This window comes from Eurosta solidaginis, chromosome 3 (assembly GCF_040869045.1).
Source record: "Eurosta solidaginis isolate ZX-2024a chromosome 3, ASM4086904v1, whole genome shotgun sequence".
NCBI lineage: Eukaryota > Metazoa > Arthropoda > Insecta > Diptera > Tephritidae > Eurosta > Eurosta solidaginis.
Window position 1 is genome coordinate 41,689,895 of NC_090321.1, and position 26,996 is coordinate 41,716,890.

At 34.4% G+C, this 26,996-nt stretch overlaps 2 protein-coding genes across 16 annotated transcripts in view; both read left to right on the plus strand.

Moving 5' to 3' along the window:
- LOC137243612 (ecdysone receptor-like) overlaps positions 1-26,996 on the plus strand; it is a 641,164-nt gene that overhangs the window by 414,138 nt on the left and 200,030 nt on the right. The gene's annotated exons all lie outside the window — the stretch shown is intronic.
- The window catches only part of LOC137243614 (ecdysone receptor-like), a 223,266-nt gene that overhangs the window by 94,032 nt on the left and 102,238 nt on the right, over positions 1-26,996 (plus strand). The window contains exon 2 of one of the 6 annotated variants that reach the window (XM_067771497.1): positions 17,543-20,286. The exons of 4 other annotated variants lie outside the window; for them this stretch is intronic. In XM_067771497.1, the coding sequence (XP_067627598.1) occupies positions 17,543-17,580 (38 nt within the window). In that variant the 3' untranslated portion in view covers positions 17,581-20,286. Of the gene's footprint in view, positions 1-17,542; positions 20,296-26,996 lie in introns of those variants that run through there. One more of the 6 variants, XM_067771494.1, reaches the window with a different exon arrangement.

The window sequence follows — 26,996 nt, forward strand, 5'->3', positions numbered from 1 at the left end:
TGATAAATTATTCACAGTTTCAGATTAAGCTGCTTGAAACTTCTGATCGCTTAAGTATATAGTAATGTGTGTTATCTATTGCTATATATTTTAATGATGTGAAGTTTGCATAGCTAACAGCAACTTTGAATTTTGTTCGAAGAAGTTGATTCTATATCTTTGAATAGTTAGTTGTGATAAAGATAAACTCAATATCTACTTAAGAATAACAACTGCTAATACTGATCTTATATTTGCCTATCTTAATAACAGATTGTGAATTGCTGCATTGGGTCTTGTAAGTATCCAACAAGACTTAACTACGTATTCCACTTCTGATTTTTTTGTTTTCTTCGCTGATTCGCAGTAGATCTCAGCTGGCGACTCCTTCAGCTGCTTGTATTATTTTTATTTTTTAACAACATATTCAATAAAAGTTCGTACTTTGTCTGCCTGTGATTGTTGATGACTTGTGGAAATATTGACGCTGCGAAAAATGCATAAATCAACTTTTAAACAATACCGTAAACGCAAAAGTGAGAAATAAGCAACAATAATAATTGCCGCAATTTAAAATACAGCTACACAGTGCAACAACAACTTTACTACGCTTGCTGATTTCGTTACGATTTTCTTTGTTTTCTGCTGTTGTAAATTAACTCAGAAGAAAATAAAAAAAAAGATAACTTAAAAGAGAAGAAACGTGCTCGAAAAAAATTGGAAGCAAAACAAAAGTGTTGCAGTGTTTCATGTGCGGTTGAAGGAAAAAAATAAAATAAAAATTTCCAGACTTTCACCATTTATTTACTTGTAAAGTATTTACTACAGCAACACGATCAACGGCAACAACAACAGCTTCAAAAAACCACATTCATAGCCATTAGTGAGTGTACTACTAAACTTGAACTGTTTGCTGAAGAAAATGCTGTTGTTAAAAAAGCAGAGAAAAAGTTATAAAGAAATGTATACCGTTGCATGTGAAGTCAGCGTGTTGGTGGCATACAATTTCTACTTTGAGCCGCTCAATACAAACTCCATTCAAAAGATGAAGTTGAAAACTTGTTTGTCTTGCCAGCAATTGGTTGAAATGTGGACTTGAACCTGGCCTGACTTTGTAACCGAAAGAAACAGTAATATATTAAATTGCAAATTATATGCTGTATGACTGGTTGCGATGCTGCAACTAGAGTTGGTGTCAGAAGAAAGTGAATTGTATGTTCATAAGCAGAATAATGTGAAGCTGCGAAGCCAGTGCAAGAATTTAAAGTTATTTTGAAGTATTTAATGTAATACCAATTTGACACAGAGGGTTAATGAAATAACACTGCTCTACAAAATTAAACTTTTTGCATTACCCTGGATCACCACTATGTTTTTTTTTTATTTGCTATAGTCCCCTAATTATAAAAATGGTCGAAATTTCAAATTCTATGGATACGTTATTGTTTTTTTTTTTTTGTTTTCTAAAATTTGCCTTTTTTGAAAAGGGAGATCCATTGATTTTATCATATCTCTGGAACGGGTTATCCGATTTTATTGGAGAAAACAGCATATAATAGCAAATGAAATTACCTTAAAATTGTTTAAATACCATTTTTTTAAATACTTATTGGTTTCAGAGTTATTTGCCTCGCATTATAAAAAAATCGATTTTTTGTATTAAAAATTTCCATTTTTTTTTTCTTCTCTAATTCGTAAAAAATTGAAAGAGACAAAAACATACAACTTTTATTAGATGATCGTAAAACTGTGAACATTCCAAATAAGCTTTATTTCATGAAAATCCATGGATAAACGGTAATATTATTAACAATTAAGTGAATGAAGGGAAAATACGTATTTTTAATATTTTTGTGTATTTAGCTATTTAAGATACCTTTATTAAAGAAATTCTACAAAATTTAGAACTTGAAATATTTAAAAATAGTTTCTACTTTTTGCTTGTCTGCTGTAATTTTCTGAATTTGATTCTCGTATAAGAAACCAATTATAATCCCCCATCATATTTTTCTCCCAGAATCCTTGATAACGCTCCTCCATTGACTTAAGTTGTTAGTGAAATCGTTCTCTGACTTCACCAAGATTTGAAGGGAAAAAATCCAAATGGGAGTGTAAGAAATGCATTTTTAGAGACATGTTTGCACCTGAAATTATATGTATATGTAATTTAGAGGTTACAATTATGATGAATATACAACAAGTAAGGAAGGTTAAGTTCGGGTGTAACCGAACATTACATACTCAGTTGAGAGCTATGGTGACAACATAAGGGAAAATAACCATGTAGGAAAATGAACCGAGGGAAACCCTGGAATGTGTTTGTATGACATGTGTATCAAATGAAAGGCATTAAAGAGTATTTTATGAGTGAGTGGGCCATAGTTCTATAGGTGGACGCCATTTAGGGATATAGCCATAAAGGTGGATCAGGGTTGACTCTAGAATGCGTTTGTACGATATGGGTATCAAATGAAAGGTATTAATGAGCATTTTAAAAGGGAGTAATCCTTAGTTCCATAGGTGGACGCCGTTTCGAGATATCGCCATAAAGGTGGACCAGGGTGACCCTAGAATTTGTTTGCACAATATGGGCATCAAACGAAAGGTGTTAATGAGTATTTTAAAAGGGAGTGGGCCTTAGTTCTATAGGTGGACGCCGTTTCGAGATATCGCCATAAAGGTGGGCCAGGGGTGACTCTAGAATTCGTTTGTGCAATATGGGTATCAAACGAAAGGAGTTAATGAGTATTTTAAGAGGGAGTGGGCCTTAGTTCTATAGGTGGACGCATTTTCGAGGTATCGCAATAAAGGTGGACCAGGGGTGACTCTAGACTTTGTTTGTTTCGATATGGGTATCAAATGAAAGGTGTTAATGAGTATTTTTAAAAGGGAGTGTGCCTTCGTTTTATAGGTGTTCGCCTTTTCGAGATATCGCCATAAAGGTGGACCAGGGGTGACTTTAGAATTTGTTTGTATGATATGGGTATCAAATGAAAGGTGTTAATGATTATTTTAAAAGGGCGTGGGGCTTAGTTCTATGGTGGACCCCTTTTCGAGATATCGCCATAAAGGTGGACCAGGGGTGACTCTAGATTTGTGCAATATGGGTATCAAACGAAAGGAGTTAATAAGTATTTTAAGAGGGGGTGGGCCTTAGTTCTATAGGTGGACGCCTTTTCGAAATATCGCCATAAAGATGGACCAGGTGTGACTCTAGAATGCGTTTGTACGATATGGGTATCAAATGAAAGGTGTTAATGAGTATTTTAAAAGGGAGTAATCCTTAGTTCCATAGGTGGACGCCGTTTCGAGATATCGCCATAAAGGTGGACCAGGGGTGACCCTAGGATTCGTTTGTGCAATATGGGTATCAAACGAAAGGAGTTAATGAGAGTTTTAAAAGGGAGTGGTGGTAGTTGTATATGTGAAGGCGTTTTCCAGATAATGACCAAAATGTGGACCAGGGTGACCCAGAACATCATCTGTTGGATACCGCTAATTTATTTATATATGTAATACCTGCCAAGATTTTAAGGGTATTTTATTTCGCCCTGCAGAACTTTTTCATTTTCTTCTACTTAATATGGTAGGTGTCACAACCATTTTATAAAGTTTTTTCTAAAGTTATATTTCGCGTCAATAAAACAATCCAATTACCTTACCATATTTCATCCCTTTTTTCGTATTTGGTATAGAATTATGGCATTTTTTCGTAATTTTCGATATGGAAAAAGTGGGCGTGGTCATAGTCGGATTTCGTTCATTTTTCATACCAAGATAAAGTGAGTTCAGATAAGTACGTGAACTGAGTTTAGTAAAGATATATCGATTTTTGCTCAAGTTATCGTGTTAACGGCCATGCGGAAGGACAGACGGACGACTGTGTATAAAAACTGGGCTTGGCATCAACCGATTTCGCCCATTTTCACAGAAAACAGTTAACGCCATAAAATCTATGCCACTACCAAATTTCAAAAGGATTGGTTAATTTTTGTTCGACTTATGGCGTTAAAAGTATCCTAGACAAATTAAATGAAAAAGGGCGGAGCCACACCGATTTTTAAATTTTCTTTTATTTTTGTATTTTGTTGCACCATATCATTACTGGAGTTGAATCTTGACATAATTTACTTATATACTGTAAAGATATTAAATTTTTTGTTAAAATTTTACTTTTAAAAAATTTTTTTTTTAAAAGTGGGCGTGGTCCTTCTCCGATTTTGCTAATTTTTATTAAGCGTACATATAGTGATAAGAGTAACGTTCCTGCCAAATTTCATCATGATATCTTCAACGACTGCCAAATTACAGCTTGCAAAATTTTAAATTACCTTCTTTTAAAAGTGGGCGGTGCCACGCCCATTGTCCAAAATTTTACTAATTTTCTATTTTGCGTCATAAGTTCAACTCATCTACCAAGCTTCGTCGCTTTATCGGTCTTTTGTAATGAATTATCGCACTTTTTCGGTTTTTCGAAATTTTCGATATCGAAAAAGTGGGCGTGGTTATAGTCCGATATCGTTCATTTTAAATAGCGATCTGAGATGTGTGCTCAGGAACCTACATACCAAATTTCATCAAGATACCTCAAAATTTACTCAAGTTACCGTGTTAACGGACGGACGGACGGACGGACGGACATGGCTCAATCAAATTTTTTTTCGATCCTGATTATTTTGATATATGGAAGTCTATATCTATCTCGATTCCTTTATATATGTACAACCAACCGTTATCCAATCAAACTTAATATACTCTGTGAGCTCTACTCAACTGAGTATAAAAATCATATCATATTCCTACTTACCGATTTTCGAATAGTTGGTTAGTAAATCAGAAATGATTTCCTTATAATTTGGACCCCGATTATTTCCTAAAAAGTTTGAAACAATCAGCCTAAATGAGTTCCGAGCAGCCTTTTCATCGGGTGATAGTAACGTCTGGAATATTGAGCTCTGTAGTAGTTTTCGTATTTGTGGACCATCAAAAACACCTTCAGAAATTTTTTAAGCGGATAATTTTGGAAATATTGTTTGAATATAATGGAATGCTTTTTCATTTTTGTTTAGCGCCTTAACAAAATTCTTGACTAATCCAAGTTTGATGTATAATGGCGGAAAAATCATATTATCCTTTTTTATTAGAGCAGCATATTTTATATTGTGTGTGCCTGCTTCGTGATTGGTTCTTGCTGGCCAGTCCTTCCTTACATAATGTGCGCTCCGATCTCGGCTATCCCAAAGGCAAAGAAAACAACAATGTTTTGTGTAACCACCTTGTAGTCCATTTAGTAAAGCTACCACTTTCAATTCGCAACATATTTACCAATCGTGTTTTTCATAATGAATATATTTTAAAAGTTTGGATATGGTTTCATAAGCCTCCTTCATATTTACGGCGTGTGCGAAAGTTAATATGCTATGGGAAATGGCCTGTGCAGGCTGGGATGTTCAGTAGGTAAGTATAACAGTTTCTATTAGATTAGATTAGATTAGATTTATTCATTTTCTTTCAAATCAAAATAATTTTTTTACATGTTTACATATATAAAATTGCCACCTAAATTAATACATTGAAATTAAAAGAAAAGTAAGGCATCTAAAACTTTAGTTTTGAATGCCATCTCAAAAAAATTAATGAATATATACAAATGTGTGTGGGGTGAAAATAGTTAATAAGTTGAAGTTAAAGTTACAAAATGTAAAATAAAATGTATAACAATAGAAAATAACAATGTTGAAATTAAATTACTAAGTACACGTATAGACGCAGGTAGCGTATTGAAAGCTTTACAAGATACGATAGTAAAAAATTTATTATAATGGGTAGTACGAGATGTGGGAACAACAACAAGTCCGAGTGAGTTTTGCCTCAAATTATAATTATCCGTGACTAGGCTGTGTAAATACCCACAACGAATAAAGAATACATTTAAAGTCTTGTAATAGTACATGTGTTTTACTGGAAGAATTTTCAGCTCTCTAAACAACTCCATGCTGTGGTGGAAACGGTTCACATTACATATTTTCCTTATGACACATTTTTGAATAGTAAGAAGTTGCTAGATTTCTATGACGGAGTGATAATTAAATTTTTTTGTTTTTATGATTCAAGCATTCTAAGAACATCGCAAGAAATGCCTCAAGGAAAAAGTTGTATATATTTAATATTGACCATACTTCTTTCTTACGAAAACCCGCGTTGGCAACTTAAATTTTCCATACAGTATGAGACATTTTTTCTTATGATCTGCGTTTTGCCTTATACTATGTTCAAACAGAAAAATAAATTGAGGAAATTTCGATTTGAATTGAGTGCTGTTCATACAACTCGATTTAGCTTACACAATAGTAATTTGATAGCTGGTTGGCTCATCTCTACAGCAAGAACATACCTTTGTTCAGACTGTCAAAATGAACACGCACATTATTAGGCGAATGAAATGGAATGAAAACATAAAACTTTGAAATTTTTGTGTGTTGTAAGAAAATGTGTTCAATGTTTTGGTTTCATTTTGAGTTTGCCATCTTCTTTTGACAATCCCTACTCCAGTGAAATGAAAGACATAAAATCAGCTGATGAGATGAGCCAACCACATAGTTCAGCCATGCGTAACTGACGTTAAAATATACTCAATAAACACACTTTACAATGTTGCATTTGCAGTTTGAAACAATTTATTATGCAATTTTGTTTAAATTGGCAATTTATTATTACAATTTATTATATGACAAATTGCGTAATAAATTGCCCAAATAGTATAAATTGCCAATTTGGTGTGTGTTTGAACCTAGTATTAAGAAAAATTGACGGGGAAAAATTTCTTGAGTGTCATTATGGAGTTTTCTCATTTCTGGTGATGCCCGTAGTAAGCTTTAAAAAGACAAAGTTGCGCAAAATGTCATACCTAAATAATTTGTTTGTGAAAAACATTAATAGGCTTGATATGCAAAATTTTCGCTAAATTGGGTATTTTCACTTTATTGTTAATAAAACGAACATTTATTCATATATTTTCACGAAATAAGGTTTCAATTTTTTATAATGTTTACAGTTTAAGACCGTGAAATAAAAATGGTAAGTTTTTAAAACTTTCGATTTTTTATGAATTTTTGAAAAATAAAACCATTGTATAAAGCAATATGAGCAAAGCTCGCTAATTAAATACATATGATCATATTGATATAATAGTAACAGCGGAAGTATTAAAAACAAATACTGTAAATATCCGAACAAATGTTAAAAAGCTTTCAAAAGCGCGCCTAAAAATCATATCCACACCATTAGGAATAAACTACATACAGAGTGTATGTGCCTACATGGTGATCAAAAGGAATATAAACAAAAAGTCAACTCTTAGAGACCAATTGTACAGCGAACAACGGGACATTCATATGGCTTAGCAGCTAAAGGCTGCACCGATGTGAATGTTGGAGATTCGAGTTCAACGCTCAGCTCCCGAAAAGCTAGCTGATGAAGAAGTGAAATTCAGAAACATGTCCTAGTAACCATCGCCGTTTGTAAAATTACAATTTTTCTCTAATATCAATTACAAAAGCCATTGTATAAAGCAATATGAGCAAAGCTCGCTAATTAACTACAAAAAATTTTCGATTTTGCAAAAAAAAAAAAAATTTTATATTTTTATGTCAATAACTCCACAACCGTCGATCATATAAAAAAATTTCTTATCAAGACTTGAAGAAAATTTTGCGGTGAATCCACTGGTATTTCTCTCAACGAATTTAGATAAGTAATTTCGAAGATATGATAAAATAAATGGAAAGACCTCTGTGAAAATTCGTGATTTTAGAAAAAGAAAAAAAAAATCGTATTCATAGAATTTTAAATTTAGGATGTTTTTGTACTTAGGGCGCCATAATACATCGAAATTAAATAGTTAGACTTCAAAGTAATTTCTCGTGTTGACTAGTGTAATTAGTCAAATTTTCTACATTAAAAACCTTACTATATTCCATAAAAATACAAATTCTTAACTATCTCCATTATTACTTTTTTGAATACCTAATGGAGTCAAAAATCTATTAAGTTTTGCTTGACGTGTCAAATGTAACAAATGCAATCAAAAATAAACTATTTTCAATAATTCACGAAAATAGAAAAAAAAACAAAAAAAAAGAATGTATTTTCGCTGCATTTCCAGCAAAAGATAATATGGCTAAATAAAATAATTTAAGTTTTTGATAGAAAAGAGAAATTACAAAATTTGCACAAGGCGATGGGTACCAAGGCATGTTGCTGAATTTCACTTCTTCTGCAGCTAGCTTTTCGGAAGCTGGAGTTTGAACTAGGAATCTACAACATTCATACTTCATATTAGTGTAAAGGCAGATAACTTTATAAACTCAGTCATATGAATGCACCGCTGCACGCTTTGTATAGTATATCCTCTCTAAGTATTGCCTTTTCGTTGCTATTCCTGTTATACACATATGAATGTATATATGTACCTAATACTTATTATATGTATGTTCATAATCCAAAATGAAGGGAATATTTTTAGGCTCGCTCAACAGAACTTGATCAGTGATATTGGAAAAAAATTACATATAGTGATATAATATGTTTCGCTAATTAAATACATAAAATAATTTAAGTTTGATTAATAATATGCCTCAAATGTTGTCACTTCTGACTTAATGCAATTTTTTCGTTTTAGCAACGAAGAAAAGTCTATTAAATGCTTAACATTACTTATGTTTCCGGTTTCAAAATACTTTTTTTTCTCTTTATATAACCTTTTATCGCTTTCTCTTAATTTCCGCTAAAAGCCGCTAATCAATTCAAACAAATAATTTCATCTAATTATGAATATCGCACCAAAATTGTATATAGCAACACCTACCGCCACAATGAGTTTAACCTAAAAACCTACAAATAAGCAAAGAAATACCCTAAGTAAACAAAGTCGCAAACAAGAGCAAAAAAGAATTGCTGCCGCTATCGCAAAATTTACGCTGAAAAATTAATTGTGTCAGTAGTGCAATATTTTTGTGGTTTCGGCAATATCATTGCAAAAATATTTCTTTCTACAACAACAATTGCTGCAAAGTATTTATATGAATACCTTATCACGTAAATTTTGCTGTTTTTATATTTTTTCGCTCTTCAGAGCCACTTCGCAATATTTGACTATTTCGGCGTCTTCTTTCTAGCTTTTTATTCACCATAGTAGGTACTTGCTATATATGTTTTTTCATACCTATAACCGGCATATTCTTGCTGATTTGTTTATTGTTTCACCTATATTCTCACATACAAAGTAGGTATATGCGGGCTGTTTTCTAATAGAGGATAGAGCGTTATTTCTGCTCACAAATTTTTGTTTTACTAGTGCTTTGATAATTTCTCTCTCCTGTGGGCACATTTTCAATATTGGCTTATCAAAGTGACCTCCTCTTGTCAGCACTATCAAACTGTTTTCACTTACGTACTTTTTATGTTTTTTAGAGTTATTTTGTTCACGTCTCACTCTCCCCTAGCACTCAACTTAACTGATAGCTTCGTTTTGTTTTCTAATTATAATTAATCGAGTATGTACTTCTATGGATTCAGCAGTAGAATGCATTCATTAAGGTAGCGGTAGATAACTAATTTCACCTGTAATCTTGAAATTTAAATACAGCGAGCTTATTGGACAAAATGTTAGCTATTATTGGCACTACAAATCCATAGACATAATCAATATGTCACCACTAGCTCACGCCTTACGCAGTTGGGAAAACAGCCCTGGTACACTTGATTGTATGCATATGCAAATATTTTGTTTTGTTTGTTTGTTTGCATGACATCTTCTAAAGGCTAAACAACAAATTATTTTTGTCGTATTTCTGTTACACGCAAAAAGTATTCTTCTATTTGTTTATTTGTTATTCTATCTGCACTTGCTTAAATTAAGGACGCAACTACACGCTAATTTTGTGCTTCGTTGAGCTTAGTTTAATATAGGGTTGTTGGAACTTATTGCTTTTAAAACAACAAAAAAAGTTAATTTTCAGTTATGGGAAGAAACTATTGTGTTAATTAAATAATCAGTTAGAGTGGCATTAAAAAGGAAGTTTATAAAACAATTTAATTGAGCGAACAGTCCTGCGAAAGCCTTGGTTCTCACACGGTAATACTTGATAGCAAGCTTACATGTTGACAATTTTTTCCGGTTGCAAACTGGCGTTCCTTGAATGAAGTTACAGTTTAAGTGTAAGAAATGGTCATTAAAGAAAATACCTTTAAATTCTGTTTTAATATATAGCGGCATTTGATTATCAAAAGTTTATGAATATCCACAAAAATGCGTACCGAATACCAAATTCAATATACTTATCAATGCGGTAATATAGCGATGGCAAATTTCATTAAAAATTTAGTTAATTCCACTTCCGAATAGTATGTACTGCTAGCGCTCGGCTAAGTTAACAGTTTCTCCAGTTCAGGCCTTAGCTATTACCTCCAAAACAAGCTTACGTTGTCACTAATATAAAACTAGCTTTTGAACTCCCAAAGTTAACTTATGAATGTATCACTTAATTTGACAAATATACTCACCACTTAGCATCTCACTACTACAAAATAAAAACAGACTATTTGTAACTATACTTAATGCAAAAGTTAATAACTTTCATTGCTTAAGTTGCGTAGACTAACAGTTGACATTTGACATTACTGAAAATTAAAAAAGATATATGTGCATATATACATACTAGGGCGGGTCGATTTAAAAATCGCTCATTGCTCTGGGAAAATCGTATTCTAGGGATCAAAATAAGAAACTTTGCCGAAGGAACTATACCTCTAAAACGAATTTTTAATTTCTTTTCTATTACTAAGTTAAATTCATTTTTTCATTTACATATGTTCTGACTAAATAAATTTCGAAAGAGAAAAATAAACTCCAAAAAGAAAAAACGTAGGCATTTCAAGGTGGGATTTTTCAAAATTTGCCCCTACAACCCAAAGGGGGAACATCAGAATTCGTTTTAGAGGTATGGTTCCTTCGGCAAAGTTTCTTATTTTGATCCTTAGAATATGATTTTCACAGAGCAATGGGCGATTTTTTTGCCTCCCCACAAATAGACCCGGCCTATTACATAGGTATATATAATTACTCAGATATGAAATAATTTTCCTTACCTTGGCAATGCCTTTCATTTTGTTTTGGAATTTGCTCGCAAGTGTTCATTTGAATCGCTTGCACAATTCACTGTAGTTCCGTCCAGTTTGACAACTGTCATGTTGGTTCGAAGCAGCTAAAACAACCTTCCTCCCTCTTGCTTTTACTAGTTCTAGCTATTATGTGCATGCCAGTTGGTATACAACGTCCAGTTTGTATTTTAACCGCAATTTATTGTACGTACTCATCATCGACATATGTACATAGTTCTATTTAAATTTTTCATTTGCTATTCAGCAAAATTCGTTTTTTATACTCAGTTGAGCAGAGCTCACAGAGTATATTAACTTTGATTGGATAACGGTTAGTTGTACAGGTAAAAAGGAATCGAGATAGATATAGACTTCCATATATCAAAATCATCAGTATCGAAAAAAAATTCGATTGAACCATGTCCGTCCGTCCGTCCGTCCGTCCGTCTGTCCGTTAACACGATAACTTGAGTAAATTTTGAGGTATCTTGATGAAATTGGGTTGTAGGTTCCCGGGCACTCATATCAGATCGCTATTTAAAATGAACGATATCGGACAATAACCACGCCTACTTTTTCGATATCGAAAATTTCGAAAAATCGAAAAAGTGCGATAATTCATTACCAAATACGGATTAAGCGATGAAACTTGGTAGGTGAGTTGAACTTATGACGCACAATAGAAGACTAGTAAAATTTTTGACAATGGCCGTGGCACCGCCCACTTTTAAAAGAAGGTAATTTAGAAATTTTGCAAGCTGTAATTTGGCAGTTGTTGAAGATATAATGATGGAATTTGGCAGGAACGTTACTCTTATTACTATATGTCTGCTTAATAAAAATTAGCAAAATCGGAGAACGACCACGCCCACTTTTTAAAAAAAAATTTTTTTTTTAATTCAAATTTTAAAAGAAAAGTTAATATCTTTACAGTATATAAGTAAATTATGCCAACATTCAACTCCAGTAATGATATGTTGCACCAAAATACAAAAATAAAAGAAAATTTCAAAATGGGCGTGGCTCCGCCCTTTTTCATTTAATTTGTCTAAGATACTTTTAATGCCATAAGTCGAACAAAAATTTACCAATCGTTGTGAAATTTGGTAGAGGCTTAGATTCTAGGACGATAACTGCTTTCTGTGAAAAAGGGCGAAATCGGTTGAAGCCACGCCCAGTTTTTATACACAGTCGACCGTCTGTCCTTCCGCTCGGCCGTTAACACGATAACTTGAGCAAAAATCGATATATCTTTACTAAACTCAGTTCACGTACTTATCTGAACTCACTTTGTATTGGTGTAAAAAATGGCCTAAATCCGACTATGACCACGCCCACTTTTTCGATATCGAAAATTACGAAAAATGAAAAAAATGCCATAATTATATACCAAATACGACAAAAGGAATGAGACATGGTAATTGTATTGTCCTATTGACGCAAAATATAACTTTAGAAAAAAACTTGGTAAAATTGGTGTGACACCTACCATATTAAGTAGAAGAAAATGAAAAATTTTGCAGGGCGAAACCAAAAGCGTTTGGAATCTTGGAAGGAATACTGTTCGTGGTATTACATATATAAATAAATTAGCGGTACCCGACAGATGATGTTCTGGATCACCCTGGCCCACATTTTGGTCGATATCTCGAAAACGCTTTCACATAAGTATACAACTAAGGGCCACTCCCTTTTAAAACCCTCATTAATACCTTTAATTTGATACCCATATCGTACAAACACATTCTAGAGTCACCCCTCCCACCTTTATGGCGATATCTCGAAAAGGCATCCACATATAGAACTAAGGCCCACTCCTTTTTAAAATACTCATTAACACCTTTCATTTGATACCCATATCGTACAAAAAAATTCTAGAGTCACCCCTGGCCCACCTTTATGGCGATATCTCGAAAAGGCATCCACCGATAGAACTAAGGCCCACTCCCTTTTAAAATACTCATTAACACCTTTCATTTGATACCCATATCGTACAAACACATTCTAGAGTCACCCCTGGCCCACGTTTATGGCGATATATCGAAAAGGCGTCCACATATAGAACTAAGTCCCACTCCTTTTTAAAATACTCATTAACACCTTTCATTTGATACCCATATCGTACAAAAAAATTCTAGAGTCACCCCTGGCCCACCTTTATGGCGATATCTCGAAAAGGCATCCACCGATAGAACTAAGGCCCACTCCCTTTTAAAATACTCATTAACACCTTTCATTTGATACCCATATCGTACAAAATAAATTCTAGAGTCACCCCTGGTACACCTTTATGGCGATATCCCTAAATGGCGTCCATCTATGGAACTATGGCCCACTTCCTCTTAAAATACTCTTTAATACCTTCCATTTGATACACATGTCATACAAACACATTCCAGGGTTACCCTAGGTTCTTTTTACAACATGGTGATTTTCCCTTACTTTGTCTCCACAGCTCTCAACTGAGTATGTAATGTTCGGTTACACCCGAACTTAACCTTCCTTACTTGTTTTCTTTTGCTTTTATTACTATTACGACAATCGTCCAACTATTATTTGTGTATTGTTAATACCGTCGTTGGCGTTGTCCGTTTCATCTTTATTCCCGCCGCTCCATACATTATTACCATCACCAAGTAGTAGTAATTTGCCATTTTCTATTTTTATTCATTTAGTTTTTGCTTTGCTTTTAATTTCATTTTATTTTGTGTCATTAACCTATAAAAACGTGTTCGCGGCAAGCTCACTTGAACGGGTGGTCGCTCGGTCGATTCATCTACGAGCATACAAAACACCGGCAACTATGAACTGATTTTTCGTTTGAACATATGTTTGTAGCGGTTAATAGTGTACATGTACTCGTATCGTATCGGCAATGATGCAAACGTCAAGACGTCAACATCGCTGCAATGTGCAATAACGCGAGTAGTGCAGTGCAGCACAGCAATGCACTTGACTTGAGTTGACTGCTTGTCGTGAAGTGGGCACATATATCAAGTATACATTTAACTGGTATGCTTGTCTATAGCTATCTCGCTTTAGCGCATGTATTTGTTAGACAAAACGAATGGCTGAAAAGCATTACAAGTGCAAAGTGCAAGGTAACATTTGATGGCAATGCAATGTTCGTAGATAATTTTTTTATTTTGTCATACTGACAGTGGCCCTTTTGTGTGCTCAGAGGCTACTGATTTTGCGCGCTTGTGCTGAAATAATTTTCTTGCTCTCAGAAAAATGTTATAGTTAATGCAGTGGCAAACCAAAACGAGAAAATATGAGTTAATAAATTTCTATAAATAGTTTTTACACGCCGACGTAGCGCAATATTGAATGACGTCATGCGTTTATTTCCACTTAGATATTATGCAATTTTGTGCCGCTTGTGCATTCTATTCATAATAACACAGAGTAATGAACTGATTCTTGATAATAATGCAATAAAATGGCATGCATTTTTTTTTTAAATTTCAAGTTTAATCTACATATTTAAGAACATGTTTTTTTTAAATGAAACAATTAGAAATTGTTTAACGAGCGCCTGCGGCTATAAGTATGTTTGACGTATAGCTTGCCATACCGTTTGTCTGTCAGTTGTGAGATCATCCATTTAAATTTGAATCATTCGCCTGCATTGCACGATGTAATCGAGAGTGCACAAAAAAGTGGTGCACAATAAGTGCTGGAGTGTGTTGAAATCTATGAGAATGTATAGCTTGCAGCTGGGTGTAGTAAAGTGTATAAACTTGTCAAGAAGACTTACTGGGAGGGGGTACCTCCTACACATTTCCACATTCGCTCATGTACTATTCATACATTTAGTCATTTTTTAATAATAGCAGTGTTTTTTTACATCTATGTGCGTTTAATTTATGCGCTAACTAAACAAGGTTTCACTTAGACGGCCCATACATGACACAAAAGCCATGCGCAAATATAAAACGATGGAATTTGTGCAAATGAAAATTTTGATATACACGGCTCAAAAACACTGCGCAATATTCATTTTTAGTGTAGCGCAACAAATGAAACATGTGTTTTAATTGTATAAAAAAGGCACTAATTGTATAAAAAAACACTACTTATTTTCCACAGTGCTGGTAATTCACAGTATAAGTCGAAAAACTCGCACCAGAAGCGTTTATTTTCCATTTTATTTATAATATATATATTTTAGTTGCAAGACCAGCTCAACTCATTGCAGCACTGCGCAATATTCATTTTTCAACTAGCGCAACAAATGAAACATTGTTATAATTGTATAAAAAATTATTATGTATTATTGAATTTGTGTGAATTCCTGTTACAAGCTAGAGATGGTCCTTACGCCTTCGATATTAACATTTTTAAGCAACAATTACTGATTTTATATTATCATAAACCACAGGTAAACTGTGTCACATTCACCACACACGAAGAAAAAAGCATGTGCAATATTTGCAGACATGCGTAAATATCAAAATCGTTTTGATTTTAGCACAGTTCTCTGCGCAAATAGCGCAACCAGTGCACACACCGGGCAAATCCTTGCGCGAATTGGTAATTGGCACAAGGATACTTGAGCCGTGTAATTGGCGTATTATTGTTAAATACAACCGTGCGTATATTTTGTACGCGTTTATTTCGAATATTAGTGCTATTTTTGCACAACTTTTATGCTCGTACTTTTCCTAGTAATTCTGTTCGTTTTTAATTTTATGGATCAACATTTTTTAGTTTGACGCGTTTGCTTTTCTCTATAGAGCGAAGCAAGAGAATGTATGCCTCATCAGTTGAGTGACAGCTTCATGACAGATGTACGTAATGAGTACGTCTTGTACAAGTTATTCCATAGCGGAATGATACAGGTGGCAGCATGGTGACATACCTACAAACATAAATAAAAATTCCATGTACTTTGTTTTTGTAAATTCGATGGAAAAATGTCAAAATCGTACTGCGCCGGAAGTTGATGTATCAAATCAAATAAGAAAAGTTTGTAATCAGCTGCTCCATGCTGCCACCTTGTATCGTTGCGCCATGAGTTATTCTAATTGAAGTATGTAAAATAAATCTTTTTGCATTGTATGTGAAAGAAATTATATACTTAATACAGTGTACTCTCTCCTAAGGGCACCTCTCTTAAGCGTACACCTCTCATAAACGGACAATTTTTTCAGTACCAAAAAATCCTTAAGCATGTTTTAAGTTTTTCCCTTTTGAGCGGACAACCTTCCCATAATAGGACGCAGACACTTGTTTTTTACTCCAAAGGGAATTAAAAAGCCCTTACCGGACAGCTTACAACACTTTTTTTTTCATTTACTCTTTACCATATTCGTACAGCTGTTGCTTATTCACTAATACGTGCATGGATGTAGGGGAATCCCCTAAATACGAAGAACCTGTTTTCAGTACAGTAAAAAACATAAAAATGTATGTACCTATTGCATACACGTAGTTAGTTGACGTCTTTCAGTAAGTTTTACAGCTCCGGCTCACGCTCAATTCTCATGGGAATGCTCTGGATCATTGAGAGACTTGAGAAGCAGATGTCGTGAAATTTTCGCACACGTGAAATGTGATAGGCAGATGCCGCTGTTTTCCATTTAACTCATACGGCGAAAGGCTAAGCAGCGACATCTATTTTTGAAAAATTAGGTATATTAAAGGCCGCGTTGCCAACCTAAAAAGAAGTAATTAACAAATTATCTGGCTCACAAATTGAACCAGACTTCTATCTGGATTTATCTGGCTCAAATCGTTGTTGCATTTACATGCAAAATTATTTATCTGGCTCAGGATTTTGCCACCGGATGATAGTTAGTATCTTCTTGTGTGTACGTACGTGAATCGCAATGCCTAAAGTAGTGTTGAGTATTAAAGACAAAGCTAATGTCATTGAAATTCATAAGAAAGAAAAACTAAGTGTACGAGAGTTGGCAAACCTTAGGGGTGTTGAACAGCTAACTGATATTCTACTACATTTTCAAGATACATATTGAAATTAAAGGAACAACTCGCCAAACGAAAATTTCTGACTTTTTTAAATTATTTTGAATATTTTGTACACAAAACTTTATTCTTTAATTTATGAGCAAAGCTTTATGAACCTCCTAACTCAGTTTCATTTGAATGTATTAATATTCTCGTTTTGGAAATAAAACTGTTTAAACATTCATCAATAATACTTTTCTCATAAGCGCACACCTCTCATAAGCGGACAAATTTGGCAGTCTCTTAGGTGTCCGTTTAAGAGAGAGTATACTGTATATGCATTTTTTTCTCGAAATCGTTAAGGTGCTAGAATATATATTACTGCGTTACATATATTCTTTTAGTTTTTAAATAAAAAAATGTAGTTATATAAGTCAGTAACTCAACAAATCGATGATTAATTTCTTCTTATTATTTTCTTTTATTTCAGGTATGTTTCTTCAAGGTTCTAATAAATTTTCCACTTAACAAAATGGGTAAGCTAGTAGCGTATACACTTTGAATTTCTGTCATCACTGTAAGTAAGGAGTTTATAGAACACAAAAGATCGCTCCTCTAAGATCTAGTTTACATATAAGGATGTTGTCTTCATATTCGTTCTAAACTCCCCCTTCTTCGATAAATGGTAATTATGAAGAACTTTTAGAGAAGCCGTTTTTTTTTCTTTTGTACCTCGATTCATCTCTAGGATGTTAGCTCTAGATAGAAACATGAAATAAAAGAACGGTAAAATTATACAGTTAATAGCTCTTAGGGCTGGGACGTATGTGAACGCCTAGATTACTCTTTGTGCAGTTTTTGTAGATTAGTGCATGTGTAAACGTGGTCCACCTCCTTCAAATAGTTGATTTTATACCATAAACTCGCTTAAGTCACGTTCCACACTAAAATTAGGTCACTGACATACCAATGCTGCGATAACTTCGTTTTCAGATTTCCTGTCGAATATTTTCGAAACAACAAAACAAAAAACACTACAACCTTCCATATCATCTCTTCGCACACTTCCACCTTCGATCGCTTATTGCATTGCAACTTGTACACTTGTTATTTACGATCACGCTGTTTTACAACTGTAAAGAAAAACCTCAAGCAGTAATAAAAAATCTTAAACATTCTGTAAACAGCTCGTTCGTAAGCATCATGCACAAAATATTTTCACACAATAAATGTTTCAGCGCACACTACATGCCCATACATCTCTGCGTTGTTTATTTACTTCAGCTTGACTACGGTGCCACTCCAATTTCATTTTGTGTTCCTGCTTGCAGTTGAAGTTCTCTAAACTCTTGTTTTCTTCCCTTTCGTTGTGTGCTGCGGTATTTCTTTTGAGCTCAAGCTCAACTTTTGAGTTATCGTATTTTCTCCCTTATCTGCTTATTGAAATCGAAGTCAGCATTTGTGGCACGTGACCCAAAATTTTTACTTCCATATTTTTTTTTTTTTGATTGGTGGCATAATTTTTTTGTAAGCCTTTAGTGTTGTTTTTATATACTTTTGTACTTTCTGAACAAGTCGGAGAACAATTTCTTCAAAAATCATAAACGCGTCCGCAATTTACAATGTCAGCAAAGTCAAGCGTCAGCCCATTCGTTAGCATTTGTAATATTTTTTTTTTTCGGCATATAACAATAATTACAAAAAAGGGCTTTTTAATATCTGCGCTGTCTCTCTTTTGTATGCACTTTTATTAGGTTCTCTGACGTTTAGAAGTTTTATTACTTACATTTTACGACGACAGCTTACAAAATTCGGCAACTAACTTTTTTCTTTTTATATTGTTGCGAATTTTAAATGAAATTCGCCATTATTCTGCGCCTTCAGTATCGTTCGAATCATCGAACCGTCGAATAAATAAACACAAATGTTCTATATATAAAAACACTTTATTAACAGCACTGCTTTGGAAGTCGATCTTCACAATTTAATGTATTCGCGTATCTCACTTATGTATAGCGTGTTAAAATCAAACTAATTGAATATTCGTTGGCTTGCGCTGCTTTTATATTCTCAATTGCCTCGTTCGCATATTTCTCCCAGGGTCTAGACTTTTCGCGAACATTCTTCTCACACAGTTGCTTATTTGTTTCTCGTTTCTGCATCTCAAATCGGATTTGGCTTTATACATGTATAGCTGTAATTCACATGCTTTTCTTATTGCTGTGTATATGTGAGTAATGTTGTCAGCGCTCTTTGTTGCTGTGCATATGTGTGAGTAATTATTTGTTGCCTCATCAGCTTACATTGATTTTGTGGTTGTGCAGCATTTATTTACTACCGGCATAGTGATGCACGAAATTGCTAATATTCGCCACAATATCCTTTTTTTACCAAAGCACTATTTCCTTCTGGTAATTTTTATTTTTTTTAAATAATTTAATAACCAAAAATAATGTATATTGGAACGATTTTCCGTCATCCCTTGTCAAATTTGGTTTTGAGACAAACCGGTTTCGGCGTTGTGCCATCGTCAGTGTCGATTTTCGTTCTGATCTCTTGTTGTCGTTTGTCCTGTATTTATAGTTCGTAGGTATATGAGCAGGTATTGTCAAAATTGATGCTTGTGTATATTTAGTTATGTGTATGTGCTGTGTGTTCATTCAGAACCGAGGGTGGCTTACTAATCGATTTGTGTGGCTGACTGGGGTAGGTAAAAATCCGTAATTTTAGTCGTTTGACCTTCTTTGTGGGTTTGTTGTTTTGGTGTGTTAATTGTTTTGTGTTTATTTGTTGTTGTGTGTTTGTCTGATGTACCTGTGTGATTACTTTGTTTCTTGTAAACAAGTTTTAAACGCTCGAATATTGTGTCAGAAATTTTGTTTATCTGTTCGCTTATTATTCTACCGTCGAATGTTTTCTGTTTGTAGATTTCCATGTTTTCGAGTACGTTGAGACGTCGGTCTTTTGCTTGTATGTGAAAAACCCTAACTGTTTTATTGATGTTTGTTAGGGAACATTCATTCTCGACCATGTGATTCGCGAAGTTAGACTCGGGTATAATGTTTGGATTCCGTATTTCTAATATGTTCTCTGAACCTCGTTTTTATTTGCCGTCCTGTTTGTCCTATGTAACTATGCTGGCATCCGCAGGTAAGCTTGTATACGCCGTGGCTGCTAAACGGATCCTCTGAGTTAGTGTTAGTTCTTAGTTTTTGCCCTAGATAGTTCGATGTTTTGCATGCTGTGTTAATGTTGTATTTTCCAGTATATGTCATAGTCGTCCAGCTATTATTTTTCTTTTCATTATTTCTTTTTGGTTCTCCATTTGTCCTTCTGAGCTTATCTACTAGTGCTTTTTTATATCCGTTGTTTGCAGCGATATTATATATGACCTCAAGTTCTCTCTTATATGCCTCTTGTGTAAGCAGTGTTCATTCAAGTCTATGTACCAAGTGCCTTAATGCTGCATTTTTATGCTGTTGGGGGTGATTTGGGGTATTATGTATTATTGTGTCGGTGGCCGTTGGCTTTCTATATATGTCATAGTTTTGGCTTCTTTATCAATATTTATCGTGAGGCCTAGATAGTTGATTCCTCGGTCTTTTTCGGTTTCCATTGTAAATTTTATATTTCCGTGCTGCTTGTTGAGGTACTCCAGTACAAAAATACCTTAAAGTAAAAAATATCATTGAATTTACTTACCCATATTTGTATGCAATAAAACTATTAGCACATAATTCGTCAACCATCACTTTTTTCCGGGTTTTGCCACTTCATCTCTATTTGAAATTCACCACGCTAGTCAACGTAAACTCTCACGCTCTTTTACTCATGCATATTGTTTATCATAAACGCGTGCCCAGTAGCTTACCGAGACCCTGACCTAAATAGTATTTGTCAAGCAAACTAGCACTAGATAATTGTACACACTTTATTATATCTATCTATGTACTCAGCTTACTTTTTACGCAAACTAACACAATTTTAATTGAATTAGAATAAATATTTATCTATTTATCAAGTGTTTTCGTGGTGTGCCGTCATCATAAAGATAGAAAAAGCTAATGATGCTCAGCGTTGTTGTTAGTCGTTTTGTTAGTGATGTGGAATTATTTTGACGGAGTGAGAGAAACCCAGTTTGCACTATAAGTTTTTCATTCACAGTTTTCGCTCAACTACAAAGTGCTGCCTCCTTTATATTGTCATTCTCTAACGACCTCCGATATTTACACCCACAATCGCTTGTACATATTAATAAAAACGTCACTAAATATTCCACTAACTGAAATTCCACACAAGCTATGTTACACTGTCACTACTCGGCATATTTGTTTGGATTAAATTTGACGCTAATAGCTTTACCTTGTACCTTCTGTGTATGAAAATATGCATAGCTAGAAGATGTGAGAACGCATACGTCGTCCACGCAATATGTGGGCGCATCATAAAAAAAAAAACAACAAATAAAAATATTTAGAGCACACACGATTTCGTGCCAATTAAAACTTTTTTTCGTTAGAATGTAGTAGACCAAAGATAAGGTATTTCGAAATGTTTATATATCTGTGGCAATTTGAAAAAACAACCTAATTCGAGTTAGGATAAAAGAGATATTCTGGCTTCATAACAGAAATCCGTTACAGATTCGCTGTGTTACTCATAGCCCTAGCGCCAAATGGCTGCTACAAAATATAGGATCTTACAATGGTTGTGGCTAGCTTTTCAGATAAAGGTCTATGTATCGCCATTATCCTAACTCGAAATAGGTTGTTTTTTCAAATTGCCACAGATATGTGTGTAGCTTATTACCAAAAACAATATAAAAATATATAAAGCATATGAAGAACTAAAGAATAAACAAGTAAGGAATGCTAAGTTCGGGCGTAATCGAACATAACATACTTAGCTGCCAAATTACAGCTTGCAAAACTTTTAAATTACCTTCTGTTAAATGTGGGCGGTGCCACGCCCATTGTCCAAAATTTTACTAATTTTCTATTCTGCGTCATACGGTCATCGCACCTACCAAGTTTCATCGCTTTATCCCTCTTTGGTAATGAATTATCGAAATTTTTCGGGTTTACGAAATTTTCGATATCGAAAAAGTGGGCGTGGTTATAGTCCGACTTCGTTCATTTTAAATAGCGATCTGAGATGAGTGCCCAGGAACTTAACGTACCAAATTTCATTAAGGTACCTCACGGACAGACGGACGGACGGACGGACACTGCTAAACGAATTTCTTTGTTCGCCCAGATGATTTTGATATATAGAAGTATATATCTATCTCGATTAGTTTATGTCGTTACGGGATACCGTCATGCGAACAACATTAATATACTCTGTGAGCTCTGCTCAGCTGAGTATAAAAACATGTGATTAAATTTTTTTCTATGTTCCGCTTTGCGCTTAAAGAATTTGGTTTTTTTCTTCTAAATTTAAAAGTTTGTTTTAAATTGTGTAGGTTAGTATGTTGCTTTTTAACGTGTGTATATTTGAGGTTGATTCTATTTGTTTAATCATTTTTATTGTAAAAATTGGCGTTTGTCGGAACCAGCTGTTAAAAATCAAATTTCTAGTATGTTTCCTCGTAAAATGTGAATCGACAATAGCGTAGGCGTATTAACAACTTTTTGACTTTGGCCGATTGAACAAAAAGAAGGGAAGACAAATGGATTCATAAATATTGTTTTGTGGGTATATAAATTTTTTTCTACAATTTGGCGGCCACCGTGGTATGATGGTAGCGTGCTCCGCCTACCACACCGTATGCCCTGGGTTCACACCCCGGGCAAAGCAACATCAAAATTTTAGAAATAAGGTTTTTCAATTAGAAGAAAATTTTTCTAAGCGGGGTCGCCCCTCGGCAGTGTTTGGCAAGCGCTCCGGGTGTATTTCTGCCATGAAAAGCTCTCAGTGAAAACTCATCTGCCTTGCAGATGCCGTTCGGAGTCGGCATAAAACCTGTAGGTCCCGTCCGACCAATTTGTAGGGAAAATCAAGAAGAGCACGACGCAAATTGGAAGAGGAGCTCGGCCTTAAATATCTTCGGAGGTTATCGCACCTTACATTTATTTTTTATTATACAATTTTGCGTACTTCTTTAAATAGCAGCAGTTGATAAAGGACCAGATTATGTTTGACGCCGTGACATTTTGCGGCGCAGTCACTGGCATTTACACCACTATATAATACCAAAAATTTCACAAAGGCAGTCAGGTTTACTTTCACTTACTGAGGTGAATGACTCGTTGCGTTATGCATAATATGACCCTAAGTTATTAAGTGCTTTAAGCGTGGTATCCACATCATAAGAAAACGCTTAAAAATCGTTATATTTCTTGTTTGAAAAATATTAGAAGCCAAGTAATTTTGACATTTCCTTTATCTCGCTACTCGCTATGAAGCGGCGTCACTTTCTGTAAGAAAATTTGTTAAAATTAACATATTCGAATTGAAAATGCACTTAAGTTAAACAGAATACACCAGACAAGAGAAAATTAACACTTGTGCTCAAATAAATTCATAAATACTGTCCATATTACCCTGGCATTTAACCGACTGTGTTCTTAGAGGGTCGTTGCTCAAGAAATAATGTGACGTACATATATTTCTTGGTGAAACGAGAGCTCCTTTGAAAAAGGTAGCAGAAAGCGTGTAAGTTTTCTTCTTGACAAACGAAATTTTTTTGAGCATTTCTTGAGCCTTATTTTGTACGGATTTTTTTATTTCTTGCTATGTGGATACTGCGCTTTATGTCCGTGTTTAAAAAAACGTTAAAGTAATTGCTCAATTCCCATTTTATTATAATTTGCTGCAGTTGGACATGCGTAACCTTTTATTAAGCTTATTTATTTTTGATAACTTCATTTTCATTTCCCGTGCTTGCTTACATTATGTCAATTTGCCTTATACACCCCAGACACTAAAAGCACTATTCTTCAAGCACGCATTTCTTCTATTAAGGTCAATCCCTTTGGCGCGTATTGCTTTGTAATTAATTACGTATGGGCAGCATACTTTATATATGTAAGTGTCCCAAATAAAACACTTTCCCTTACTTGAATACGTGTTAGCCTAGCGTTAATCCAATCTTTTTAATATTCAGTTTTGTGTAGTCAAGATGGTTAATTTAATGTTGTCGTTCTTATTGATTGCATCATTGGCTATATAATTTTTTAGTAAAAATGGGTGGCTACTTTTGAAATATAGGTCAGAGGCCTTCCTCCGAATTCTAACCTTCGCTAACGCTAAAACGCTATCAAACTAAACACTAGCAAGTGCCCAGAAAAGCATGCAACATTTAGTACCATGTGCTCATAGGGAATAACAGCCTAACTCTTATACTTTTACTTATAACTTAGGCCGGTATTCGTTTACTATTACCTAGAAGCACCCCTAGTGTGTAACCCATAGCACTAAGGCATAGGGAAACGTCAAAAACCGACAGCTAATATCTAGTTAATAGGGATGGGACAAACATATGTTCACCCCCAGATTAACTATGTGTGTGCGTTCACATTGGTGTTGCGGTACTTGCATAGAGCTATGATTCAAGCTGCGAATCAACCCAAGAGTGATGCATGGTGTTCATAGTGTAGCCTAGATAAGTAGTACAGATGTGATGCATAAGAAGAGTGAAGCATGATGTTATATACTCACAATTCTCCCGCAGCTCCAGTAAGAACACTATACGAGTTTTCACTTTAGAATTTCTGCAGCCACGTACGCAGTTACTATCGCAGCTCTGATATGCACGCTCCCTTAGAAAAAATGAGTTATTTCGGCGCCTTTGTAGTCAATGTTGTGCATTCCTATCTGAATGAGGCAGTAGAACGATAGTCAGCTGATTTAATCATACAACACGACATTATAATAATGTTGGGTTTGTTTTATAAATTTTTTTTATCTTTCAGTAGTGTTTGGCCTATTTTATATGATTTAATTCATAAATGTTTTTATAATAGGATGATTTGAAGTTGGTACATACAGTGTACTCTCTCTTAAACGGACACCTAAGAGACTGCCAAATTTGTTCGCTTATGAGAGATGTCCGCTTATGAGAAACGTATTATTGATGAATGTTTAAACAGTTTTATTTCCAAAACAATAATATTAATACATACAAATTAGACTGAGTTAGGAGGTTCATAAAGCTTTGTTCATAAATTAGAGAATAAAGTTTTGTGTACAAAATATTCAAAATAATTGTACGGAAAGTTATGTTGTGACGTTTTTTAACCCTTTCCAGCCAGCCGGATGATGCACTAAAATCGTCGTAATTGAGTCTCACTGTAATTTCTTTAGCCTTGCTCCTTTTAAGTGTGCCTGACAGAGGAATGCTCTTATTTCGAGGCTTCACAAACCATTCGTAGCACAATTTATCAATATTAAGGCCTTTCGGCTTCAGCATACTCTTTTTTCTCTCCGGGTTGACGTCAGTGTCCCACAAACTTGAAATTTGATCTTTGTTTTATAATGCTAACAGCTTGCGTTTTGCTGATCTTACATTTCTTTGCCAACTCTCGTACATTTAGTTTTTCTTTCTTATGAATTTCAATGACATTAACTTTGTCTTTAATACTCAACACTACTTTAGGCATTGCGATTCACGTACGTACACACACAAGAAGATACTAACTACGTGCATGCAATAGGTACATACATTTTTATGTTTTTTACTGTATTGAAAACAGATTCTTCGTATTTAGGTGATTCCCCTACATCCATGCACGTATTAGTGAATAAGCAACAGCTGTACGAATATGGTAAAGAGTAAATGAAAAAAAAAGTGTTGTAAGCTGTCCGGTTATGGGAAATTAAAAAGCCCTTTGGGGTAAAAAGCAAATGTCCGCGTCCTGTTATGGGAGGGTTGTCCGCTCAAAAGGGAAAAACTTAAAAAATGCTTAAGGATTTTTTTGGTACTGAAAAAATTGCCCGTTTATGAGAGGTGTCCGCTTAAGAGAGGTGTCCGTTAGGAGAGAGTACACTGTATACAATAGAAAAAAGAACCAATTAGGTGTCAAGCTTGCGTCGCTTCACACACAAATAATTTATCCATTCACTTGACACTTTGAATTGTTTGCCTTCGCTGATTTAATGCGTTTCTAGTTGTGTGGGCATAATTCACAAATCTTTGCTCATATCTAATATGTTAAATTGATTTTTTTTATTGTATAGTTTTGTTTTTTTTTGTTTTTCGTAATGCCTGTTCATTGATTATTCGTTTTTTATGGCCATTATTACTGTTTGTGCTTATCAGCTGACCTAATTTTTTTCTTTACCGATTGTGTTCCTTTTTTTATTACTATTCGCTTTTTTCGTTTACTTTCTTTTTCGATTGTTTAGCTGAGTTTTTCGTAAGCAAATAATTTTGAGGTTTTTAGGCAAGTTTTGTTTGCGCTCACCTCAATTTTTTGGTAAAAGTGTATTCAATTACCAAGTGTCATCGTCAGTTGGTGACTCATTTTGCTACTTTTTTTGTTAAAAAGAAAATGAGCATGCATTCGATTTATTTTTTTGTAGATGGTATACCTAAAGGCTTGAGAGCAAGTTTACATTATCTTCATTTTCGTATTTAACTCTTAATCCGTAATTAAATAACTAGATATCTCTTGTAAAACGTTTCCTTTGGTAACCGGTAGATATAAACAAACTTTACAGTTGCCGTTAGTTTTTCTAGGACGTACAAAATAAACAATTTAGTTCCTATGGATGAGAAATAAATAAAGGTGTTCAACTTTTATGTATTTAGACAACCATTTAATCCACATTAGTTAATCTATGCGTTCACATATTTTCCATCTCTAGGAACTAGATTATTAGCTCTTAAAGATGATACCCTAGAGATGAATCGTCATCTCTAATATTTTTTTCGTAATTACCGATTATCGAAGCGAAACATTTATATGGGAAATCTACCGATTAGGCGTTAAGTACGAAAA